Source organism: Cervus canadensis, chromosome 6, assembly GCF_019320065.1.
Source record: "Cervus canadensis isolate Bull #8, Minnesota chromosome 6, ASM1932006v1, whole genome shotgun sequence".
NCBI lineage: Eukaryota > Metazoa > Chordata > Mammalia > Artiodactyla > Cervidae > Cervus > Cervus canadensis.
The window spans coordinates 63,355,530-63,381,654 of record NC_057391.1 but is presented as its reverse complement, the minus strand read 5'-3'; the positions used below and the strand labels follow the sequence as shown (position 1 = coordinate 63,381,654).

At 34.6% G+C, this 26,125-nt stretch overlaps 1 protein-coding gene across 5 annotated transcripts in view; it reads right to left on the bottom strand.

Annotated features, from left to right (window-relative positions):
• Positions 1-26,125, bottom strand: part of KTN1 (kinectin 1) — a 112,284-nt gene that overhangs the window by 40,928 nt on the left and 45,231 nt on the right. For all 5 annotated transcript variants that reach the window (XM_043472164.1, XM_043472163.1, XM_043472166.1 and 2 more), the window contains 15 exons: positions 23,091-23,207; positions 21,087-21,227; positions 17,908-18,014; positions 16,946-17,078; positions 15,468-15,555; positions 12,757-12,923; positions 12,277-12,345; positions 10,975-11,012; positions 10,061-10,151; positions 9,620-9,688; positions 8,860-8,897; positions 8,633-8,714; positions 7,769-7,837; positions 683-717; positions 173-263 (listed from right to left, as the gene is read on the bottom strand). In XM_043472164.1, the coding sequence (XP_043328099.1) occupies positions 173-263; positions 683-717; positions 7,769-7,837; positions 8,633-8,714; positions 8,860-8,897; positions 9,620-9,688; positions 10,061-10,151; positions 10,975-11,012; positions 12,277-12,345; positions 12,757-12,923; positions 15,468-15,555; positions 16,946-17,078; positions 17,908-18,014; positions 21,087-21,227; positions 23,091-23,207 (1,335 nt within the window). The remainder of the gene's footprint in view (positions 1-172; positions 264-682; positions 718-7,768; positions 7,838-8,632; positions 8,715-8,859; positions 8,898-9,619; positions 9,689-10,060; positions 10,152-10,974; positions 11,013-12,276; positions 12,346-12,756; positions 12,924-15,467; positions 15,556-16,945; positions 17,079-17,907; positions 18,015-21,086; positions 21,228-23,090; positions 23,208-26,125) is intronic.

Below are 26,125 nucleotides of genomic sequence, written 5' to 3'. Positions count from 1 at the left end.
GCACACATTTTTCTATTTATAATAAAATCTTAAATTTAATGAAAAAAGAACATCATATAAATTCATAAAATGTGGGTAACTAAAAGCTATGGGAAAAATATTACACGTTACAGCAAAAACTCTTCATGTCACTGAATAATCACAGGTAAAACAAATATACAATATGCTTTACATTCAGCTCTTCCTCTTTCGTGGCCACCTGAATAAGTCCAGTTTCGAGTAATTCTTCTACAGTCTTCAACTTCTCATCTTTCTCTTGAATACTGAAATAATAAATTGAAAACACATGTATGAACTACATTTCAAGGAAAATGACATGCTTTCTAAATAAATATTTGACATGGATTAACTCTTATGCCCATCATTCTTTATAAACTTTCAATTCTAAAAAGGTTTCTGATGACCTTCAATCCTGGTCCAAGGGTTCTTTCTCTTTACCAATAAATAAAATGTATTCAAGTAATACATGCTTACATGCTAGCTTAAACAAGTAAATCATGGCCATACATGACTCTCACAAACCTAATGTAATGCCAAAGCAATCAACAGTACATCACTCTCTTCCCTTTATGATGTATAAAGAAAATTTTAAGAATTTACATTAATATAGTTAATCATTCTGTTATCTCAGACTTGGCAGAAATGAGTCATTAAAATATCAAAAATAATTTTAAGCTCTTACCATCTTTCCATTTGTTCCAAAACATCTTTATTAGGCTAAAACAAAATCACCAAAAAAAAAAAAAAAAAAAGATACTTTTACCAAGTTTGCATGAAATAAAACTACTTTAGAAATAAAATTCTATGAAAATTGTTTACTATTAAATAGATCCAAAATTTAGGAAGATGATCCATATTTAAAGACTGCTAACAGTTAAAGAATTTTTTCATTCAGAAAACACAAGAGACAAAGCTACACGAAAGACAAAGATGAAGTATAAAATGGGCTGGAAATGCCCAAACTTACCCTTGTGAGTAAGTTTTTAATTCCCATTAAAGAAAATCTTAAGGATAAAGAGAGAATTTGCCTCTCTTTTACAGTAATTCTTCAAATCTAAAATTCCAAGGCTCTAAGGCCTTGTAGGCCAAGAAAGAGGCTTTGCTCTTTTTCATTTGTTTTTCAACTAAGGTATAAGGCAAGTGTACAAAACCTGTGTTCAATTCAATGAATTTTTAACATGCAGATTTCACATAACCACCACCTAAGTCAATATACAGAATGTTTTAAAATTGACTGTAAAAGGAAAAAAAAAAAATGATTTAATAAAGACTTCTAAAGGAAAAAAAAAATGATTTAATAAAGACTTCTAAAGGAAAAAAAAAATAAATAAATAAAATTGACTGTAAAGTGCAGAAGAAACACAAGCGCATATTCTCCTTGTGACATGTGACATGTGAGCTGATCCCCATCTTTGACCCATCTTCTAGTATTCCCCCAATAGACACAAATTCCTCAATGTTATAATTTACTATGTGTCCAGAAGCAGGGCACCCCCTTGGAAGTCTTAAGCCTTCAGGCAGCTAAGCAGCCTGACAGAACAGGTTCAGGGTCTCTCTCCTTCAACATTCTCTTCCACCCATTCTGTTTCCTACCTGCTTTCTCCTAATTCTACTAGTTTTGTAATTTTTTCCCATTTTACTAAAACCATCATTACAACCATTTTTTCACAAATACTATTAATTTTTCCATTACCACATCCTAATCCTAAGATTCCATTTACTAAATATTTCTAAAAATTAACTCTATTTTCTTTAATACCTTAGGTTAGGTCTCCAGCTTTACACATCTCAAGTATCATAATACCCTGCCTCTAGTTCACAAGGATTATATTGTGAGGGGTACAGGAGAACTTCTCAATGGGAAAAAAAACTTTCCTACCACTAGAAAGGAGAGAGATGTCAAAAATATATTAAATCATGATTATAAACTGAAAAATAAATCATGCAATAAGTTTATAAACCTTTCATCAAGATGACTTTTGTCCATCTTTATTTTTCATGAATCTCATCTCACATAAAAACAATATAAAATTTGTGACCATGCATGATGACAGATGTTAACTAGACTTACTGTGATCATTTAACAGTAACACAAATGTCAAATTATTATGTTATATATCTGAAATTAATGTCAACTGTAACTCAATTTTAAAAAGATACTATTAAGTCTTAGTTATATGCAGCTTAATCAATCAGTTGTATTACACCTTTAGTACTGCATACTTCACTACCACATAAATTCAAACACCTCATGGATACCATTATGATTCATCTAAAATACCAGACAAAATGCTTATTCATTCTTTCAACATCTTTCAGCAGCACAGCCACATAAATAGATCAAACTCATGGTCCTTACACAGCCTTCATGATTAGGCCCTAGCAAGCTTGTCTCTTCTTACACCTCCATAATATGCCCTGAATATGCAAATTTTCCACACTGCCATAGCTTTTAATACTGTATTCCCTTAGCCTGGATTTCCCCTTAGCTGCTCAGCATATACTTTGCTTTTTTCAAAATCAGGTTTAATTGTCCCCTCTCTGTGGTGCCTCTTCATCCTTATTCTCCTTCAGATAGAATTCTCTCTTCATATAAATCTATCCACATTTTAAGAATTTTCAGAAAAAAAGAAGAATCTTATTCATCACAATTTTCTATGTATACATCTATCTCCACCCATATTCTCAAAGGCAGGAATCAAGTCTTATTCATCTCTATAGCCTTAGCATTGTAGCACAATACCTAGCATACTCTCAGTAAAAATTCAGTGGACTGAATATCCTTTAACAAGGTTACAGTTAAAGTATTCTTCGTCAATTGCTCAATGAATATTCAATTGTATTAAACTGACCCAATTTAGTATCCAGTATTTTAACTTTATATATTATTAATCTAATCCAACCCAATTTTCTCCTCCCTGGATGATCTTCAAAACTACATCTTATACAGTAATGAAATTTTCTGCAATAAAATACAACAAGGCTGCAGGGCAAAAGAGAAAAAAACATTCTACTTCTACCATCTTTACTTAATAATCTTGTTGTGCGTGTATGTGTTAGTTGCTCACTCATGTCTGAGTCTTTGTGACACCATGGACTGTAGCCCACCAAGCTCCACTGAATCTGACAAAAGTATCAGAATAAAAATAAAAAGTCATGCTGTTCCTCTGTTCCAACCATCTCATCCTCTGTCGTCCCATTCTCCTCCTGCCTTCAATCTTTCCCATCATCAGGGTCTTTTCCAATGAGTCAGTTCTTCTCATCAGGTGGCCAAAATACTGGAGCTTCAGCTTCAGCATCAGTCCTTCCAATGAATATTGGATGATGCTCAAAAAAAAAAAAGACAGCTCAGGACATTCCCCACCCAAAAAAAGTTTTGTTTTATTCTGAATAAATGAGATCTTAGTGACTGATTTATTTGTGTGATCTATTCACAGGATTACATCCAAATGAAGTCTCTTCTTCTTTAGTATATAAGCAGGTAACTTACCTGGTATTTATCTTTCTGCTTCCTACACCTAAAGAAACAACAACTTGGTACCATTGTTGGTTTCTGCTTCAATAAGCTCAACCTTTTCCTCCAGGATAAAAATCCATGGGGCAAAGGGACTGAAATTTTTTTATAACTAAACTGCTCATCTCTCAACTGTCACTTGGAATTCTGACTGCTGGGCAGGAAGGGGTTAAAGAAGGGTGGAAATAAAAGAAATTAAAATTACGCTAATCTTTTATCTCTTCTTTCACTAGCATTGACAATAAAAATGACCAGAGGGAAAAACCAAACAGCTGGCTCTGGTCTGCCAAGATAAGACAGAAGTCATAATGACAACCAAAAATACAGCATCACAGTCGTTTGCTTTTTTATTGTTCAGCCGCTCAGTCGCGTTCGACTCCTGGCGACCCCATGGCCTGCAGCATACCAGGCGTCCCTGTCCTTCACCATCTCCCAGAGCTTGCACAAACTCGTATCTATCAAGTGCTGATGCCATCCAACCATCTCATCCTCTGTCGTCCCCTTCTCCTGCCTTCAATCTTTCCCAGCATCAGGGTCTTTTCCGAATCAGTTCTTCCCATCAGGTGGCCAAAATATTGGAGGTTCAGCTTCAGCATCAGTCCTTCCAGTGAATATTCAGGACTGGTTTCCTTTAGGACTGACTGATTGGATCTCCTTGCTGTTCAACGGACTCTCAAGAGTCTTCTCCAACACCACAGTTCAAAAGCATCAATTGTTTGGCACTCAGCCTTCTTTACGGTCCAACTCTCACTTTCATACACGACTACTGGCAAAACCGTAGCTTTGACTATACGAACCTTTGTCAGCAAAGTAATGTCTCTGCTTTTTAATATGCTGTCTAGGTTGGTCATAACTTTCCTTCCAAGGAAATACGTTAAATAAGCAAGGTGACAATATAAATCCTTGATGTACTCCTTTCCCAATTTTGAACCAGTCCATTGTTCCATATCTGGTTCTAACTATTGCTTCTTGACCTGAATACAGGTTTCACAGGAGGCAGGTAAGGTGGTCTGGTATTCCTATCTCTTGAAGAATTTTCCACAGTTTGTTGTGATCCACACAGTCAAAGGCTTTGGCATAGTCAATGGAGCAAAATTGGATGTTCTTATGGAATTCTCTTGCTTTTTCTATGATCCAACAGATGCTGGCAATTTGATTTCTGGTTCCTCTGCCTTTTCTAAATCCAGCTTGAACATCTGGAAGTTCTAGGTTCACATACTGTTGAAGCCTAGCTTGGAGGATTTTGAACATTACATATGCTTTCTAGACTATTTTTTTTTAATTAAAGAGTTTTCAGAACAAGAAAAAAAATTCTAAAAATTAGTCAAAGAACAAATCTTAAAAAATGAGTTTCCCGAAAGATAAAGAACATTACAGCATACTAACACATATATATGGAATTTAGAAAGATGGTAATGATAACCCTATACACAAAACAGAAAAAGAGACACAGAAGTACAGAAGAGACTTTCGACCTCTGTGGGAGAAGGTGAGGGTGGGATGTTTCTAAAGAACAGCATGTATGTTATCTATAGTGAAACAGATCACCAGCCCAGGTGGGATGCATGAGACAAGTGCTCGGGCCTGGTGCACTGGGAAGACCCAGAGGAATCGGGTGGAGAGGGAGGTGGGAGGGGGGATCGGGATGGGGAATACATGTAACTCCATGGCTGATTCATGTCAATGTATGACAAAACCCACTGAAATGTTGTGAAGTAATTAGCCTCCAACCAATTAAAAAAAAAAAAAAAATGAGTTTCCCCTCTTATCAAATAGTTCTTTTAGATAAATTTTAAAATGTGGCTATGGAATTCTCTTCTTTGGACTGTTCTTCATAAAGCTCTTCTTCATTTAAAAAAAAAAAAAAAAATCCATCTCATGCTCAGTGTTATGTTAACAGAATATCTAAAAATATTGAACACTGAAGCTTTATAGATGGAAGCCTGACCCAATAGGAAGATTAGACAAACAAATCCTATTGTATAGCATAGGGAACTATATTCAATATCATGTAATAAACTACAATGAAAATATGATAAAAAATATATATATGTATAACTCAATCACTTTTATGCACACCAGAAACCAAAACAAGTGTAAATCAGCTATACTTCAATATAAAGTATTTTAACAAAATTCAAACCCCCCAAAAAAGAAAGAAATTGGGATTTTAAAAAATATTAACTCCACACATGTGATAGGGAATTTTATGTAAGATGTTACAATGGCAGTTCTTAAGGTATCATGTTATCTTAAGGGAAAAAAAATTAAGGCTAATGGTTTTACTCTTATCTAATGATGAAGAGTATAATTTTTAACACAGAATAAAACTGAAAAGAAAAGACCCAGGTACTCTGTTGAAACCTAAGTAAGAATCACCAGCACCTTTAATACTGGAATTCTAGGGCAGATTGAAAAGTTTCTAAGCTTTCTAAGTGTTCCCATGAAATTAATTTTAGAAAGTTTAAAACTTTAAAACTTTATATATTAAAATAGATGTTTCAGAATCTCTGACAACCAACTCAAAAAAGAATTCTGTTCTGCTTTTCTGGATAAGAATTAACACAACCAAAAAATATCTATCATATTTTATCTAATCCAAGTCACCAATGCTGTATTTCACAACTGGTAGAATCTTTACATAACACTAAAAATTAAAGATGCCTTCAATTAAACTAACCAGAGACTAAGATACATCTACCCTTCAGATGATAAACTGAGAAGGAGGAAAAAACCTTAAACTGATGAACTATTACATTTGCTAAAGCCATATCACAACAAAAGGAAATAGGAATAAGATTTAAGAATAAAAATGAAATACCAATTGAGCATTACATTGGCATGAAGTTACATCCCTGCACTAAACATTATTCATTCAGCATTTTCTCTTCTATTACCTTTAGTTGGAAAGGATAAAACATAAAGTAATAAAGCATATGCAAAGCACTTAGTATCATATTTAGTGGGAAAGGAAAATAAGAAATAATGGATTAATTCTCGACAATCAAATGGATGTTAACAAAATACTTCTAAGATAACTTCCACAGCATTTGGCAGTCACTTACACCAATTCAATACCTGCATAGATGTGAATTTTAAAATAAAAAGAAAGCAGGCATCTGCTAAAGGAAGTGCTATTATTACATTTCAGCCTCTAATAAAATGTGTCCAAATTTAACAGTAATAGAGAAACATGCAAGGCTTCTATTTTAATGTGTCATATAATATGACGCATTTCTAGAATACTTTTAAAAACCAGAATTTGAAGAATTATATTTAGAAGAGTATGAATGCAACTCTTAGGAACAGCCATAGAATAGACATCACCTGGGGTGCGAGTTTATGGAGCCATGCTTATTCAGGCTGCTATAGTTTTGAGGGCTTGCTATAAATACAAAAAGAAGTATCATGGCAGAAGCAGGTGGAGATGAGATGGGAAAAATAAATATTCTAAAGGAAAGGAATTAAGGCTTAAGATGTCTGCTATATGCAAAGCACTCAGCTACTCAACTATATATAAACTCCCCCACTTAATTCTAACAAGCTCAGAATGTAAATAAAATCTCAATGTAAAAGACTTGGAATGAGAGGCCTTAGAAAAATTTAAAAATTTGATCATCACCGCTTTTAAGTGCTGGTACTGGGTTCAAGGGCTTCCCAGGTGGCTCAGCGGCAAAAATCCTCCTGCCAATGCAGGAGACTTGAATTTGATCCTGGGCCAGGAAGTTGCCCTGCAGAAGGAAATGGCAACCCACTCCAGTATTCTTGCCAGGGAAATCCCATAAACAGAGGAGCCTGACGGGCTACATATAGTCCAGGGGGTCGCAAAAAGAATCGGTCTCGACTTCGCAACTAAACAACAACAAAGTAGGTTTCAAACCCATTCTCTTTTTAAGAATCCACACTATTTGAGAGGAAAAAACTGAAGCTCCCAAAGTCCAAGGATTATTATCCTGAGAGCTAAATGTATCAAACTGATTTAAAGAAATTATTTTTATGCATCCTATTAAACTTTATTTTGGTGTGGGGGTGGTGCTTATAAACAGGTTCACATTAGCTTCTTCTAAAGAAGAAAATGTAAATTTTCCTCAATTTAGATACTTGACTAGCACAAGATGACTAGAAATGCAATTAAAAGACATACCTACATTTAAACAAAATTCCTAAAAATGAATGAGTTGATTACTATTTAAGAAGAACCAGATCCTGTTATACATTGGATATTTCTAACTTATAATTCATGAAAATTCATACCTGTTCAGAAACAAGAGTCTGTAGCTTCTGAACTTCTAATTGTAATGCTTTGTTTTGGTCACTTAGAATCTAAAAGAAAGAATCTCAATTTACTGCTTTATTAGGAAAAATTAACAAAGCAACCATTTGAGTAAGTTTTTAAAAAATCAAAGCCATATAATTACTGTAAGTACTTATAAAGTGAGAGGTGAATTATATACTGACCTAAGAATGCAAATCTCATGGCGGCTTCATTTTTCGGTTTCAATGAATATATTTCCAGGGTATAGGAATACAGTAATGGTATAAAGCACATGTATGATGATATCTAAAAAATAGTTTCCACTAAGCCCCCTAATTCATTCACATGGTTTATCCCAAATGTTTTAACACTGGGCTTAGAACCCTTTCATGTGTATTTCAAAAAGTTTAACAATCTGTCCCAATGGGAAACCCTGCTTTCATAAGTGAGTACTTACAGGATTACTATTAAGTAAAAGCAAAAAAACTAATTAAACAAACAAAAAAAAAAAAGCATTTTTTACTGCATGCAGAGATGTACCCATGCAATCAGAATACTTTACAATAATACTCAAGATATTTGGCCATGAACAGAAACTAGCACTACATCAGCAATGGAGGCAAATGAAACCATCTCAAACTATCAACTGAAAAATGTAGAGAAAAAGGTTGGGGCAAAACAAATATCAAAAGTCTATTATAAAAACAGATAAGTCAAAATAATAGATTAAGTCCCCAAGTAAACTATAGAAATACTGCTTCAGAGTGATTACATATAAAAAGTAGTTATTTCTACATTCACTTCAACTAAAAATTAAAGAAGGTTGTTCAAAGAAAGCTGAGTTCACAAGTTTAATTACACACCTTAAATTCTTCCATTTTGTTTGAAATTTCACACTGTAGCTGCTCTTCAAGCAATCGTATTTTATCATCCTTAACATGAATACTATGAGAAAAAAAAATACTTCATATATTCAGAAAGCTTATATAAATTATGTGCACAACTATCAGTTATTAGCAGTAATATTTTCTTCAGTTACACTTCAACATAAGCATATGAACGGCCTAAAGTACAGCAATACTTTAATCACCTTTTCTGCATCTTCTCCAGTTCATGTGCAGCAGCAGCCTATGTTGGGAATGAGATGAGAATTCTATTATTTCTCAGGAAGCACTCAAAACTATTCTTTTACTTAATTTTACTTATTAAAGTTATATTTCATATATTTAGAGTAAATATTAATAGTAAAATGAATAGCACACATTACTGTAATAATTTTTGCTGTCTATTTTTTATTTCTCACTGATCAACTTTTATCCTAGTAAAAGCTACATCCTTTTCTGATTAAATGGCAGAAGGCTAAAATAAATCAGCACATGAGTGTTACAATCAAGTCCTCCAATAATTCCCTGACAACCCAGTGGGTAAAGAGTCTGCCTGCAATGCAGGAGACCCTGGTTCGATCCGTGGGTTGGGAAGATCCCCTGGAGAAGGGAAAGGATATCCACTCCAGTATTCTGGCCTGGAGAACTCCATGGACTGTATAGGCCATGGGGTCGCAAAGAGTTGGACATGACTGAGTGACTTTCACTTCACTCACCAATAACTCAAAAGTGATCCATTTCTTTGGACCAAATATTAATTTCAACATGAATATAGTAACATTCAGGTGAGTTGTGAGGGTCATGGTCAAACAGAAGAGGCTTTTAACAACATATCACGCAGCCAAACACAAGTAACCATTATATTTATTATCTACATGGATAAAACTAGGGCTTGCGATACCAATGAAAATAAATATAAGCAAACTGTAATTCTAAGGTAAATGCTTAAAAGCAATAAAGATCTACCTGTTCGTTTGCCAGGGCCTGTAATTTTTGCACTTCAGCTTTTAATAAGAAATTCATATTCTGTATGTCCTAGAACAAAAAGGAAAAATAATATTAGAATTATTTAATATAAAATTAGATTTGAAGTTGTGTAATGTCTCTTTTCTACCTAAGCAAAGGTCTCAAAGCAGAAATCTCAAATCACCACTTAATATCAGAAAGAAACCATCAATTCCTGTTATTTAACATATTTCCCAAATTATTGTGAATAATATCATGTGAGAAAAGGCCTTTGAACTTCTCCTCTTAGAGGGCTAAAGGAGATTTTGTAGTTTAGAAAAGAGACAATTTCCAAATGAATTCTAGAGTATTTTCCAGACTTCACAGACACTCGTACTGATGACAAGATTAGGACAGTCAATGCCTATAAAGTATTGTAGCCACTTATAAGAAGTACTGTACCTTAAGTTCCTCCTCTTTACTCGCTAAATGATCATGCTCATTTGCTAAAGAATCTTCAGTCTGTTTTATCTGCTTATCCTTTTCTGCAATCCTTTAAAAGGAAATAGATTTGTACATTCAATAAACATTTAGAAGTCAAGTCACAAATTAAAGGATTAGAAGCCTCAAGTATGATCAACCTAACTTAAGTAAATTTTCATATAACTGTACCTTCAATCTCTATAGACTCTTTCAGTTTAGTAGTTAACTGTCACATGTATTACTACAACTTCATAAAATACATACTCCTATTTTAAAACTTGAGGTCAAAGAAGTTAATAATTTAAGCTCACAAGCCTGGTAATATCAAAAACATTTTTCAGGTCTTCTGAACTTACATGATCCATGTCTATACAAATTATACAATACATAACAAAAAAGAATTTTATTTCTCAGCATATCATCATATAGTTAGACTGTTGTCGTTCAATGGCTCAGTCATGTCCAACTCTTTGCGACCCCATGGACTGCAGCACGCCAGGCCTCCCTGTCCTTCACTATCTCCTGGAGTTTGCTCAAATTTAGGTCCATTGAGTCAACAATGGACCTAACCATTTCATAGTTAGATACAGAGTAGCTGTAACTACTTATTAGATACAAAAACTAACTTCCACTAATCTCAAATCACAGTGATCTCTTCCACCTAACTGCTAAAGCCCAAAGGAAAGAGTTTTTCCAACTCTTTATATGACAAAGACATAAAAACACAGAATACACAATGCATAGGGGTAGAAGAGCTAAACTTGTTCCAAATCTAGTTGAGAGTAATTCTTGAACAAGTTAGAACATAAAATCAATCATAAGTGTAGAATCTAACAGATATAAGTTAGAGATAACTAAGCAATTTTAAGAGAAATATAGAAAGGCAGGCTTACACTTTATGTAATTCTTCTGCTAGAGCTGAAGCGGAGGTCTAAGAAAGAAAAACAGTGTCAACATAAAAGCCTTTAAGAGAAAGTTCAAAAGTTGTACAATAATCATCACAATAGAGCTTTAAAAATTAAAAGAAATAAGTGTATATAAAGTTAAGGAAGTAGCTGGCTCATGATGAATGTTCACTAAATAACAGCAATTATTCTGAAAGTAAATTTGATCAACAGCTTCCAGTATTAGGGAATTAGCATCATAAGACATTTCTAATGAAGTAAGTTGGCAGGCCTGAAAACTATTTAACTGACAAGCAACACATACACAGAAAAAAAAAAAGCAGCAAAGGCTATTTTTCATTTATGAACTTCTCCTTAATAACAGTTTCTAGTAATGAAACGATACCAATCATGATTAAGTTTAACAAGTCGTTTGATAAAGCCCATGTTCATCTTTACTTTTCAAAGGTACTAAGTATTTAATCTCTGATAAATCTTCTAGAACTACCTTTCAGCTATAACTTAAGATCTCAATCCAATTTGAGTTAATAATTTATATACACACAAACATTCATATACACACAAACATCCTTTCCTATGTAATTCTTTCTCAATTAATTTTAGACAATAGTTCCTACAAAGAAAACAATTAGGAAAAAAACCCAAAAAAACCTGTTCACAGTTTTGGGATTTTCAACTTGCCTGAACCTTAAAAACAAGCTTTTAATGTTAGAACTACTTTTTGCATGGAAAAGTGACTTCTGTTCTATTACTTTTCCTACAAACAGTTTTTAGAATTTTAAGTTGAAAAACTGAAATTGAAATTCACAGTATGTATATTATGGAAACAAGCCAACAAGTATTTAAAAGTTTCTTCTCTTCTTAATGTTATACTATTTATATTCTAAAGGCTATGATCTATCTACCTAACTAATGTTACACAACAATGATGCCAAAGAACAACAGGTTTAGTGAATATTTAGTGAATACTTTTAATACATAAACCATTATTCTTGACACCTTTTGGCCAATTCCTCCTTTTTTGTGACAGGATGGTGGACATTTTTTTCCTTCCTAAGGTTAAAAACTCTCTAACCCACCTTCCCATTAGCCAGATTTGGATTTCTTTCATACTGTTCTCTCATAGCACTAAACGTAATTATCAGAGCACCTACCACTCAGGATCAGCCAGTTGATTCACGGACTACTCACCCAAATACTAATCCAGTGCATGGCACTGAACAGGCACTCAAATTATTTACACAGCTAGGAAGCTGTTAGTAATGACAAGCAATAAGAAAGCGCCATTACCTGGGCTGCTATTTGGGAATGGAATTGCTGAATTTGAGCTTTCAACGCCTCATTCTGCTCCAAAATATCCTTTCAAAACCGAAAAGGAGAGGGAAGAAGTGTGCTGTTAAAAATGCCAATGTACACGAACAAAATGAGTTACAGGTACATCTGTTTATCTTTTAAAGATACTCTTAGATTCCAAAAGGCACCATTTTAAATAACAATGATGAGGCATTCTATTCTCAGAGCTAATTTATAAAGCAGAAATTAAGAATACATTGTACTGTTGCTAATCTAATACAAAAAGCATAAGACTGTGAGTAAAGGCATTTTGAGCACATATTCAGACTACGTTGTGACAACTGCTCGAAGATTCAATTTAAATTTTTCATGCCCACTCCAAAATTAGGATAAGGAAGGCTATCCTCTCTCTCCTACACAAGACGCATCCAACCACTGCCCATCTTTATTATTTTTTAAAGAGGGAAAATTAGATACCTGAACTTGCATTTGTAGAGACTCTTCTTTGTTCACCCTTTTTTGCTCCGATTCCATTAACTGCATTAGTCTTTGCTCCAACTGTTGTTTTGATACCAAGGTATCTGTAAGCTTACTATGCAGACTCTGTACTTCATTTTCTTTGGCCACAAATTTACTCTGTAGATCTAACAAAACATTGCATTTTACAAAGGTCTCTTCCTTTGCCTGGTTACTGCTACTCATCTTTAGAGCAGGCTTATCTCCCCTGGAATATTCCCCTTTTGAATCTCTCCTGTGCTTCCCCACCTATATATGGCTCCCCTGAGCAGCCTATGCTTACCTTTTTCACAGCACCTGCCACACTGTACTAATTCACCTCTTCTCCCAAAGAGTGAGCTTTTTGAGATCAGAGATTGCCTTTTCTCTATATCCAGAGCTGTGCCCAAGACTTGACACAAAGTACATAATTAATAAATGTGTTAACTGAACAGTACACGAATGTTTAAAACTGCTATATCATTTCTTGAAGGCATTCTTAATTTCCCCAAAGATGTTTTAGTAAGTTATTCAGTGAATTTCTTATCAATTCCGCATGCTCTCATACCTGGAGAACAGAGAAAGATGCTGAAAGCTGACAAATGTCCTATTCTAAGATGAAGTAATTAAAACTTTTCTGCCTACTTCTACTCTTCGCAATAATCCCAAAACAAGAAAATGAGAAACAAAACAGTCTTTCATGCAATTAGAAAATAAATATAACTCCAAATCACAAGAAATTAAGATAAAAATAAATGGAGAGATGATCACTAACTTGGCAAAGATGAGGAAGGGTAAAGTAAAAGCTCAAGAAAACAGCAACTCATGAGTTGCCTCCCCATTCTATAATACAAATAATTCTAAAACAGGGGAAGAAAAAACAAACAAATAAAAACATACCACACTACCACCAAGGACAGAGAGGCAAACAGAGAGAAAAAAAATGTATATAGGAGTGTGTTACATAGTTTTAAGAAAAGTTAAGATAATGTCACTTCTTTAACAAGACACTAGTAACAGAATGGAACACAACTCACAAAAACACTCCTGAAAATTAAACATGTAATGGTAACATCCAGGATTAGAATCAGGAAAGCGTATTTCTTACTAAATTAGGAGAAGTTACAACACCAAATTAATACCTTCAAAATTCTCTGGGGAAAACTATTTCCAACCTAGAACTCCACATCCAAACTACCCATTAAGAATGAAAGTAGAAAGACTAAAAACATTTTCAGTTACTCAAAGCCTCAAGAAATGTACTTTGAGGTATATGCTTATAGAGCAACTAAAAGATATACTATTAAATGAGGCAGGAAAGCAAAAAAGATGGCAGTGACACAGGATCAGGAAAACAGAGTAAACAGACTAAATGAAGTCTCAGAAGACAGCTTTCGAGTCAACGTAGAAAGCAACAAGTACTGGGGCAGAAAGAATGAGGACTCCGAAGGTATAGCACTAGGAAAAACTGATAGCTTCACCAGTATCTAACATGTTGAGAGGCTGGGGGAAACAGAGAGGTTAAGGAGTTTAACCTTAGGTAAAATGTGAAACAATAAAACAAAGATCAAGCAAGTTAAAAATATAAAGCAGGAACTTCCCTAGTGGTCCAGGGGTTAAGAATCTACCTTGCAATGCAGGGGATGCAAGTTCTACCCCTGGTGGGGGAACTAAGAGCCCACATCCCATACCACAGAGCAGTACAACTACTGAAGCCTGCAACCACAACTAGTGTGTGTATTGCAACAAAAAGATCCCACATGATGCAAGGAAGGTCCCGCATGTGCAACTAAGACCCTAGGCAGCAAAATAAACAAATCATCATACATATACATATACATATATATATATAATTAACTTCAGGAAATTAAAAACATTGCTCAAGAATTGTACTTTTATTTATCTTGACTCAACTTTGAGTTACACAGTCATACTAATGTTAAAATTGAATGCTTTGTTGATGAAATACAACATACTAATTAAAAATAAGCTAATACAGCTTAATATAACAAAAAACTTCATATATATTTTTTAAAAGCCTTCAAATATCTTAGATATATCTAAATATTGAACCAAAGGGAAATGCCTAGGGGTTAAAAATGTGAGAGGAAACCAAAGGTCTAATACAGAGCCAAAACTCTGTATGATCTACTCTTCTGTTTAGGACTGTATTTTACTATTAGCTCACCACCACTTTCATGGGAGGAAGGGGGACTGAGATAAAACACACTAATATAAGCTCCATTATCTCCTAAATGAATTCATCAAATTAAGAATAAATAGTGAAAGTTAGCATTAAGTAAACGGTTTTCAATCAACTATTTGGAATGGTAATGCTCTCACCATTTTTCTCTTCACAATATAGGAATGTCCTTCTTAGAAAAAAAAATTAAATGAAGAACTGATCATGGAACGAGAGAGAATAATCACAGAAATGGAACACACATAGATTCCTACTACCCTGTTTACGGACTATAATTTTATCTGCAACTTAATACCTCAGACAAAACCAGTAGAGACTTATTTTTAAAACCCTAAGAAATGTTAAAGAAATAAAAGTATTCAAAGTGTAAAAGCTATTTTTATTGAGCTATAACCAAATTGTCAATTTATACTTTCTTCACATATGGAGAGGGGAGGAAATTTTACTCAGAATTACATAGTAACTTGACGTGAATATTTCTCCCCCTTACCTTGCTGAGCTGCTTCATGCTCTGCTGTTCTCTTCCTGATATAGCTCTGGACTTCTTCCCACCTCCTCTCAGCTTCTTGAAGTTGAACCTGAGGAAAGGATAAGTCAGCGCAAACACAGGATTTCAATTTACAGAAAAAAAGCATCCTCTATCTTTACTGTTGTGCCATAAAACTGCTTCTTCCAACAACTAGTCACTAGTCTCCCACATTTTAATAACATAGGCAGATGTGCTCAGCCTGATAATATGCACAGATATTATCAGTCACAGCCATTCTACCCGCTACAGATACAGATTTACAGATTAGAGATTTCAGAAACTCCTTATTTGTGCTGGTGGATCAATATAGCTACTACTGGGTATATATATATACTGACCCACTTAGCTATGATGAGCTTTCCAATAATCTTCCTTCAGGTGATAGGCTTTTCAAAAGACAGGATGATATCTTTATTGCTAAATTTTAGTAGGTTCCTAAAATTCTTATTTTGAGGTATAGCACAACACTTCAATTATGACTATAATGTTTAATGTCATTAATCTACTTATCCATATCCACAGAGTACAAACATCATATTTACAAATGCCACCAGCAAATATATTGGCAAGAAAAATATTTTATTAAAGAAAGGACAACAATATCACTCTCCCACAGGGACCCATGAAAACTTCAAGAAAGCAAAAACTACGCTACTTTCTACATCCAATTATCCTCAGAGCTCTTTTAACCTCTACTACTCTGGAACTGGTATTAAGGTATATCATCTATATTGATGACTTAGGTAGGAATCTATCCAATACATTTAACTTACAGAAACTGAACTGTTCAACAAATCCTCTCCCCTGTATAAGGAGGAACAGACAATTCTACTCATCACTCTACTCAATATGCACAGGCTAAAATGTGCAAGAAAAATAAGTCCACTCTTCTCTCTCAGTCAGCCTAAGCAACCCCATGCATGTCTTCTCAGTATAAGCATCTAATGGCACCAAGTGCCACTCTGGTGTCTAAGGAAACTGGGTGATTTTTTTTTCTACTATGGCTCAAGTGAAAGCAACTGGAGTATTACTTGGCCTCGTGCTCAAGCAACAGAAAATCATCTATTCCAATGCTGAAATAAAAATAGACTCTACTAAACTTACTTAGAGATCCACGTTATTGATAAGTGATGCTGAAGGTGATTTTAACCACCTATCAAAACTTTGATTTTTGTGTTATACATGCAGACCCTCACCTCCACACATAAGGTGAAATTCTATTGTTTATGCCTGTCAATCAGCTAATATCAATTTTCATATCTTCAAATAGTCTTTAACTTCAAACTCAAGCCTGTATTCAATTCTGTCATTAGTGTACATGTTTCTATACAGGCCCATTAAGCCTCAAACTACATTTCTCAAAAGCTACATACACTTTCAGGTTATTGGATTGAAAAGCCACATTACTTATGAAATGATAAATAAAGGTAATGTTTCACCTTCAACTGAGTAACTGCTTGCTCAGCATTCTTCTTTTGGACTTCCTCTTGCTGTAGCTTCCCTGTTTTCTCAGTCAGCTCATTTACCAACCTAGCATAATCCTGGCGCAGTTTGTTTAGTTCAGCAGACTGCCTGAAAACAGTTAACTGGATTAGGAACCTTCCATTATTACAAACACACGTAAATGAGTAAAGAAAATATGTGAGTTTTGCTGAATTAGTGATTCCACTTACAGGTAAATGACAACGAATGCTCTAAGTGTCTACTAATAGTGAATTTGGTTGAATATAATGTCTGAATCATTCTGATGACAATAATACAAATACTAAAATTACCATAAAGTAATCAAGAAAAATGGGTAACCACACACCATGAGCATGAATCAACAGTATCACTCTCAAATCAGTGTTCTGAATCAACCAATCAGAATAGTTATTCTATGTAAGCATGCTACTAGTCTTCTCTAGGACTGTTTCTCAAAGTATGCCACTGTGCATGCTTTGCATGCTCAAGTATGGCTCAGACCAACTAAATCACTATCATAAGGAATGTGTCTTAACATGCAGATTCCAGGACTCTACCTCAGAGCCACTAAATCATAAACTTAGAAGGATAAGACTCAAGAATATGATTTGCAGCTAACATGCCAGATATTCTTCAGATTAATGAAGTTTGAGAACTACTGTTAAAGGAAATAGAAGGTTTAACACTTGCTAATTCAGTCTCTTAAATTTGTAAGCTATCCCACTGGTGGCACTAGTATTTATCATACAGTTTAACTGAAGAGGTTTTTCGAAAGCAAGAGGATGGGTTTTGAAAATTTATTCATTTTAAAAACAAGTGTAAAAAACAAAAGTCTAACCAATTACTATCAAACACATTTTGGTGACTGAAGAAAACACTCTACCATTCAATGAAAATACTGTCAATTTTATTAAAAGTAAAGCATTTGGGAACATACTTGCTTTCCAGTTGGTTTGCAGTGTTGCTGACAGCATCTCTCAGTATGCCATTTTCCTGCTTCAAGTGAGCTATCTCTGCCTCCATCTGCTCACGAACTTGCTGGAACTAAAATTATTTTACACACATAAGATTTAGAAAACAATAACCGCCAGAGCTAACCTCAAAGAAAATTTATCATGATGAAAAGTAAAAAAGCATCAATAGAATGAAGTCTGGATATCCTTCTCAAATAAATATAAGCAAATTTAAAGGATAAATTTTGATAGTGACCAATACAAAGTAAATATAAGTTGTCAGAACATTAAAGAAAGCAAGTAGAGGCTGGATGCTATCATATGTAAAATAAATACTTAAGATGCTGTTTTAGAACTGAAAGATATTTTTAGAAATCTTTCCTACACAAGACTCATACAGAACTGAAACTGTATTGATCCTAGAATATGTCAATTAAGTTAGCAACATTTTAATAAAAGGTTTTAGTAATCAAAAGCTTACAGACTGAAAATACATTTGAAACATTTACATTAAGTTACAAATTAAGCCATATCCAAGTAGATGGAAAATTCACTATACAAAAATCTACCTGCTAAAATATTTGGCTTCTAGTTTTTTATTTCAGAATTATAGAATCAAAAGACAAAGAACACTGAAACTTATATTCCCACATCCTCACTTTAGTATGTGAAAAACTCTTAATAATTTTTAGTAAACCTATTCAATTAAAAGGAAAAAAAAAGTATATGCTGCTAATTCTTAGAAAATTTATCACATATAAACCATATCTTGACCTCTGCAAGCAATCAGTTTCAAAAAAAAGAAATAATCACTTCAAAACCCTTAACCTTCAATAAAAGATATTGCTGAAAGTGAGAGTGAAAGTGAAGTCGCTCAGTCGTGTCCAACTCGTAGTGACCCCATGGACTGCAGCCTACCAGGCTCCTCGATCCATGGGATTTTCCAGGCAAGAGTACTGGAGCGGGTTTCCATTTCCTTCTCCAGGAAAGATATTGCTACAGCTATCCAACTACTTTTCAAATGAATGTAAGTCAGAATTAAGAGGGGAAAAGATCACATGAGGTCAGGAAAAATCAGTTCTTCAATAATCTGGTTAATGGAAAAGAATATTTCAAAAGACTGGGGGCTGGGAAGATGGAAGACTGAGCCAAATTAAAGCATCCAGGTAGTGGATGGGTTAAGAACCTGAGAAGACATTCATTCACTTTTTTTTTCATTATTAGTGGCCTTTCCACAGAAAATACTACTGGAATTCTGATAACAGTAAAGAATTATTCATTTTTCAGCAGACTACTAATGTGATCAAAGCACTATTTTACAAATAAAAATCTTGTGCTAATTATATATGAAATTGGAAAAGAGACCTATTAAGAATGCTATAACTGGGGCTGTGTAACAGCCTAGAGGGGAGGGAATGGATCGGAGGAGGGAGGGAGACTCAAGAGGGAGAGGACATATGTACATCTATGGTCAATTCATGTTGATGTATGACAGAAATCAAACCAATATTGTAAAGCAATCAATCAACTTAAAAAAGTAAAAATTAAATTACCTTCTCAAAAAATAAAAAAGAATGTTGTAATTATGCTAGTAAGAAATAATAAACTAAGGTCCTATCTAAAAACTGAATGCAAGAAAGACTAGAAATAAAGTATCTTTAAGACTTTAGAACAAATTGTAGATTGGGCAAGTGAGAGAGAATTCAAAGGATTCAAGCATAATAATGATAATGCTTCAAAACATTAGAAAATAAAAACAACCTGACCAAAATCAACAGTTTGATTTTACACACATGTTAATTTTGAGGTGACAACAAGCACTTTCAAACTGAAGCATCAGCTGGCAATGGAAACAATTTCAAAAAAAATCATTGATCCACAAGGTTCAATTAAGGGGAGTATTATAAGCCCACTTGACAAGCAAGCCAAAACCATATTCTTCAATAGCCTTTTAATCAATAATAAAGATGATATTTCAATGGAAGGGAGGGTGAAGAAAGAAGAAAGAAAACAACGAAAAATCACTGGTCCAGACCTAATGGAAATCATGAAAATGGATTAACACCGTAAAAATAGAAAGCACTGAACCCTCTAAAATGTTCAAAGAAAACAGGCAAAAATAAGAACACAAAACTGAAGGTCACTTAAGCTAAACCATTATCATTTTCCCTCTCTTCTCCACTGCATCATCACGCCCTATCTACTACCTCTTTTTTATTAAATAAATTCCCTCATTATCAGTGTCTTGACTTAAGGTTTTCGTTCTCTTACTTGGATTCTGGCAAAAGTCCTCCAACTATCCCTTGTTCCACTCTTCACACTGCTGTCACTCTGCATACTATGTCAGAGTAATAATTTAAAATACTATAAACACACTGCTGGGTTGCTTAAACTCCTTCACTGGCCCGCCAGTCTTCAGGTATGTTGTTCAGTTGCTAAGTCCTGTCCGGCTCTTAGCGAACCCATGGACTGCAACACACCAGGCTCCCCTGTCCTTCACTATCTCCTGGAGTTTGCTCAAATTCATGTCCATTGACATGCCTTCAGGTATATAAGACCTTTATTTATTTCTCTAGATCTCTTCATTCCAGCCCTGAATGCCAAATACCAAAACTATTACTATATTTCTCATAAGCTGTTCTCTCTAGACAACCTATATCAAAAATACCTGGAGTGCACTCATTAAAAAGCTCAATCCTGGGCCCCAGAAGAGACCTACTGAACCACCAATCTCTCGGGATGGGAAGGAATTTCACTGGGTAATAAGCCTTATACCCAGTGCCCACTCCTTCACTCTCTTTCCTGACAATGCCTAATTGTTTCCAAAGAATCAACAAAGTCTGTTTATCATTGCTAACAAGTCTTCCCTAACAGTCCTTCTGTTCCCCACCTCTCATCTCCATTGTTCCAAAGCACCAGAAGCTTACCTCTATTGTAACAGAGTATTCACTTGTCAGTTTCCAGCCTCCCCACCTAAAAATGTTGCTTACTTAAGGAGAGGAAGCCAGTTTAATTAGCCATTGATACCAAAGCCAGCACAAGACACTTGAAAGTTTGCTAATAAAATGAATACAACTATTTAATTTTGTATTCAAAGAATGTGGAATAAAATCCTACATTCTAACTTTACTTTCACTTCACTTTTCAAAGAACAAAAATATACCTTCATCTGCATCTGTTGAGTCTCTTGATAACTGACATGCATTTTGTTTTGAAATACATTATGTTCCTTTTCTAACGTTCCAATCCGATCTTTCATCCTTGCTATAACCACACTGCTTCTTTCTTTTTCTGCCATCATTTCCTAGAAGAGTAAATCAGAAAAAAAAAAAAATTTGTGAAAAACTTGTTACTTAAAAAAATAAGAACAAGATTTTACTAAGAAAACATATTTAACATCAGCAAAAATGATGTCAGCAAAACAATCATGAATTCTGAAATAAGTACTTGCTTAAAAACCAAGGTCAAAAAAAAAAAAAAAACCAAGGTCAAAGGTTTAAAAAAAATTGTCTTCTACATCTTACTTGCTCTTTATACCAACTCCCTTCATAAACACTTAGCTGCTCTATTTACTCATATTTCAAATGTACTTTTGGTCTAACAGTTAAAGAGCTGAATGTGGGATTAAATCCTACATCTAACTTGATTATAAAAAAGAACATTTTTAAAGCAAAAACAGTTAATTCTTCATTATTTCCAGGTACCAGCTCTCTTCTGGAATACAGAAAAGACCCCCGGGGAAAAAAAAAACTGTTAAGAAGAGAAAAATCTCTTTCCTATAGGAAGAGATAAGGATATGTTTATAGCAGAATAGGGAAAGTAAAACTCAGAAAGTTTTATTATCTTCCCAAATCAAACATTAAAAGAGTGATTTCGCTTTGTGTTGCAAGTATTATGAACCCCTAGAGGAAATATTAATTACTAAAATGCAAGAAAGCCAAGCAACTTTAAAATTACCTGCAGGTATGATCAGTCCATTTCCTCAGATCTAAGAAACTGCTTGACAAACTAAGCTTTTCATTTAACTAAGAGCTGCCCATTAGCATGAGTTTATTTACATGTGCAAATTGTTTTACTGATGTACATAATACATTTAGGAAAAGTATACACAATACATCTTGAGTATATAGCTCAATGAGTTACACAAAAGTAAACAGATTCTTTTTCTAATTTTTAAAACAATCAGAAAATTATAGTTTCTAACCTTATGGAAATACTTATTTTAGCAATCATAACTGATTAATCTTAATCTGACTGTTTTCCATTGACTTTTATTCACCTCAAATTCACAGAAAAGATTCTATATTCAAATGAGGCCATTCTCATAATGTAATCTAGTAGCTACATAAATGACAGTGAAATAAACTTCATTTACTCTACTGTATTTAACATCTAAAAGGAGAAAAAGCACTTCAGGAAAAATGAGACTACATTTACTATAAAATTTCAATTACGTTCTCAGTCTACATGATCTTTTAAAATGTAACTGATGCAGAATATCATTAGTTTTGAGTATATAATGATTCAATACTTGTATTTATTGCTAAATCATCACCACAATAAATCTAGTTAACATTATCACCACACGTAGTTACAAATTTTTTCTTGTGATGAGAACTCTTCTAACAACTTTCAAATATACAGTGTTAATAACTATAGTCACCATGCTGTATATTACCTCCCCTGGACTTACATATTTTATAACTGGAAGTCTAGTTTTATTTTTTAAGTTTTTTTTTTAAACCTCTTTTTTTTCAAACCTCTCAGAGTAAAAAGGGTTTAAAGAACTTCACTGATTAAAAACTACCTATATAAGAGTTTCACATTTATCCAACAAATTGGATTTAAACAAGATCACACTGAGTTTTGTGCTTCTATAGAATAATTCTAGGTCAGAAACAATTGAAACATGCTCCCAGAGTCCAAATGCTTCCATTATTCTGAAATTAGTATACCTACAAGTACTGCTATTTTAAATTCAAAATTTGACTAAAGGATATAATACCATGAAATAGTGGTATTTCTACCACTTAAATTCTAAAAGAAAATTACTTTCACTGGGTGTAAATTTATTACACGAATAAATGAGGAATTATAAACAATTTCTAAAATCCTTCACTGCCTCTGATTCAGAAAGTATAACCCTCAAATACAAACATGTCTTCACCTGGGTTAACTGCTTACACCGATCCTTCATAGCAGCAGCATCTTCCTTCAGAGCAGTAACTAACTTGTCTTTTTCTTGAAGTTGATGAACAAGTGCGGTCAACTCTCCTTTATTGTACTACAATTGAGAAATCAATACAGAATTGTTAATAATTAACAACCGTTAATAAAAATTATGAAAATGAACTATCTGATATGAAGTGTTCTTAGGCCAAGGCAGAGTTCACTATTATATATAAAACAGAATGACTGCCAAACACTGTCAGTGAAATATCATTTGGAAAAATCACTATATCATTACATGTTCTGATGTATACAACAGGACACATATCAATCAAGAAACAGATTTTTACAAAGAATTACAGACTTCCACTTTTAAACAAAGTCAAGACAGTACTCTCTCCCTCCTAAAGATCAAAACAAGGAACATGAAACCTAATGCAAACTGAACTAAAATAAAACAATCAACTGTAATGTCAAAGCATAATATCAGAAAGACTGCCAAAAGTAGTGGAGATCAAAGCAGATGCTCAACAACCCTGCTGGAATATACCCCAGACAACAGAGGTGCCACGGGTTACATAGCTATCCGAAGTTAACAAGCATACACTGAAAGGTAAAACCAACAATCCCCCATTTGGTATCAGGCACAAGAACAATGATAGAAGGTAGGAATTTTCTTACTAGGAGGTCCCAAGAAGCAGAAGTAGAAATGTAGAAGATATCAGACAGATAAACCTAATTCAAAGAGGGCAGCTAAACAGTGAGGCAGTTACAAGAGATTCTCTACAGTGAGATTCTCAGTAGTGAATGAAGTTTTTTATCTGAGAAGGAAAGGCTCATAGCCCAAAGAGAACTGTGGGGCTTGGCCCTTCATTCTCAACCTCTAGCCACAAAGATGATGCAAGAGAAACACCTCTCATTGGAAAGGGTGTATTAATGAAAAAGAAATAAAACAGGGTCTATGTAAGATAGGAGAAAAAAAGCAACAAAAGCAATAAGAAAAACCAAATGCCAAGTGCAGAAAAATAACTCTAAAGAGATGGTCAAGAACAGACAAAAACTGTGATTAAAAAATGTCACCATGACTTTTTAAAGTCTAACATACCAACAATTTTTTAAAACAAGAGGAAGGAACAGAGCTCACAAGAAATAATTCAGAAGAAAAATAAGACCACAAAATGAGATGAAATATGAGTTGGCAAAACCCAAAGTAGAAATAAAAGTAACACCATATGAGATATATAATCCAATTAGAAGCAGCAAACAGAAAAAGATGTGTTGCTGAAAACATAATAGAAGACACAGAGTTCAGAGTGTAGAGAAGTAAATAAAAATAAGTGGAAATAAAGCAAAAGTTTTACCTTTTTTTATGACCAAAATATGAAAAATAAAGACAACAGGTAAAGAAGATCCATTTCAGTCCCTCAGTCATGTCTGACTCTTTGCAACCCCATGGACTGCATCACGCCAGGCGTCCCTGTCCATCACCAACTCCTGAAGCTTGCTCAAATTCAGGTCCATCGAGTCGGTGATGCCATCCAACCATCTCATCCTCTGTCGTCCCATTCTCCTGCCTTCAATCTTTCCCAGCATCAGGGTCTTTTCCAATGAGTCAGTTCTTCCCATCAGGTGGCCAAAGTATCAGAGCTTCCGCTTCAGCATCAGTCCTTCCAAAGAATATTCAGGACTGATTTCTTTTAGGACTGACTGGTTTGATCTCCTTGCAGTCCAAGGGACTCTCAAGAGTCTTCTCCAACACCACAGTTCAAAAACATCAATTCTTTGGTGCTCAGCTTTCTTTATGGTCCAACTCTCACATCTATACATGATTACTGGAAAAACCATAGCTTTGACTAGACAGATCTTTGTCGACAAAGTAATGTCTCTGCTTTTTAATATGCTGTTTAGATTGGTCATAGTTTTTCTTCCAAGGAGCAAGCATTTTTTAATTTCATGACTGCAGTCACCATCTGCAATAATTTTGGAGCCCAAGAAAATAAAGTCTGTCACTGTTTCCATTGTTTCCCCATGTATTTGCCATGAAGTGATGTGACTGGATGCCATGATCTTTGTTTTTTGAATGCTGGATTTTAAGTCAGCTTCTTCACTCTCCTCTTTCGCCTTCATCAAGAGGCTCTTCAGTTCCTCTTTGCTTTCTGCCATAAGGGTGGTGTCATCTCCGTACCTGAGTTTATTGGTATTTCTCCCAGCAATCTTGATTCCAGCTGTGCTTCTTCCAGCCCGGCATTTCGCATGATGTACTCTGTATAGAAGTTAAATAAGCAGGGGGACAATATACAGCCTTGACGTACTCCTTTCCCAATTTGGAATCAATCCATTGTTCCATGTCCACTTCTAACTGTTGCTTCCTGACCTGCATACAGATTTCTCAGGAGGCAGCTCAGGTGGTCTGGTATTCCCATCTCTTGTAACATTTTCCAGTTTGTTGTGATCCACACAGTCAAAGGCTTCAGTGTAGTCAATAAAGCAGAAATAGATGTTTTTCTGGAACTCTCTTATTTTTTTCGATGATTTAATGGATGTTGGCAATTTGATCTCTGATTCCTTTGCCTTTTCTATATTTAGCTTAAACATCTGGAAGTTCTTGGTTCACGTATTGTTGAAGCCTGGCTTGGAGAATTTTGAGCATTACTTTGCTAGTGTGTGAGATGAGTGCAATTGTGCAGTAGTCTGAACATTCTTTGGCATTGCCTTTCTTTGGGATTGGAATGAAAACTGACCTTTTCCAGTCCTGGGGCCACTGCTGAGTTTTCCAAATTTGCTGGCATGTTGAGTGCAGAACTTTCACAGCATCATCTTTTAGGATTTGAAATAGCTCAGCTGGAAATCCATCACCTCCACTAGCTTCGTTCGTAGTGATGCATCCTAAGGTCCATCTGACTTCAGACTCCGGGATGTCTGGCTCTAGGTGAGTGATCACACCATCATGGGTTATCTGGGTCATGAAGATCTTTTTTGTATAGTTCTTCTATGTATTCTTGCCACCTCTTCTTAATATCTTCTGCTTCTCTT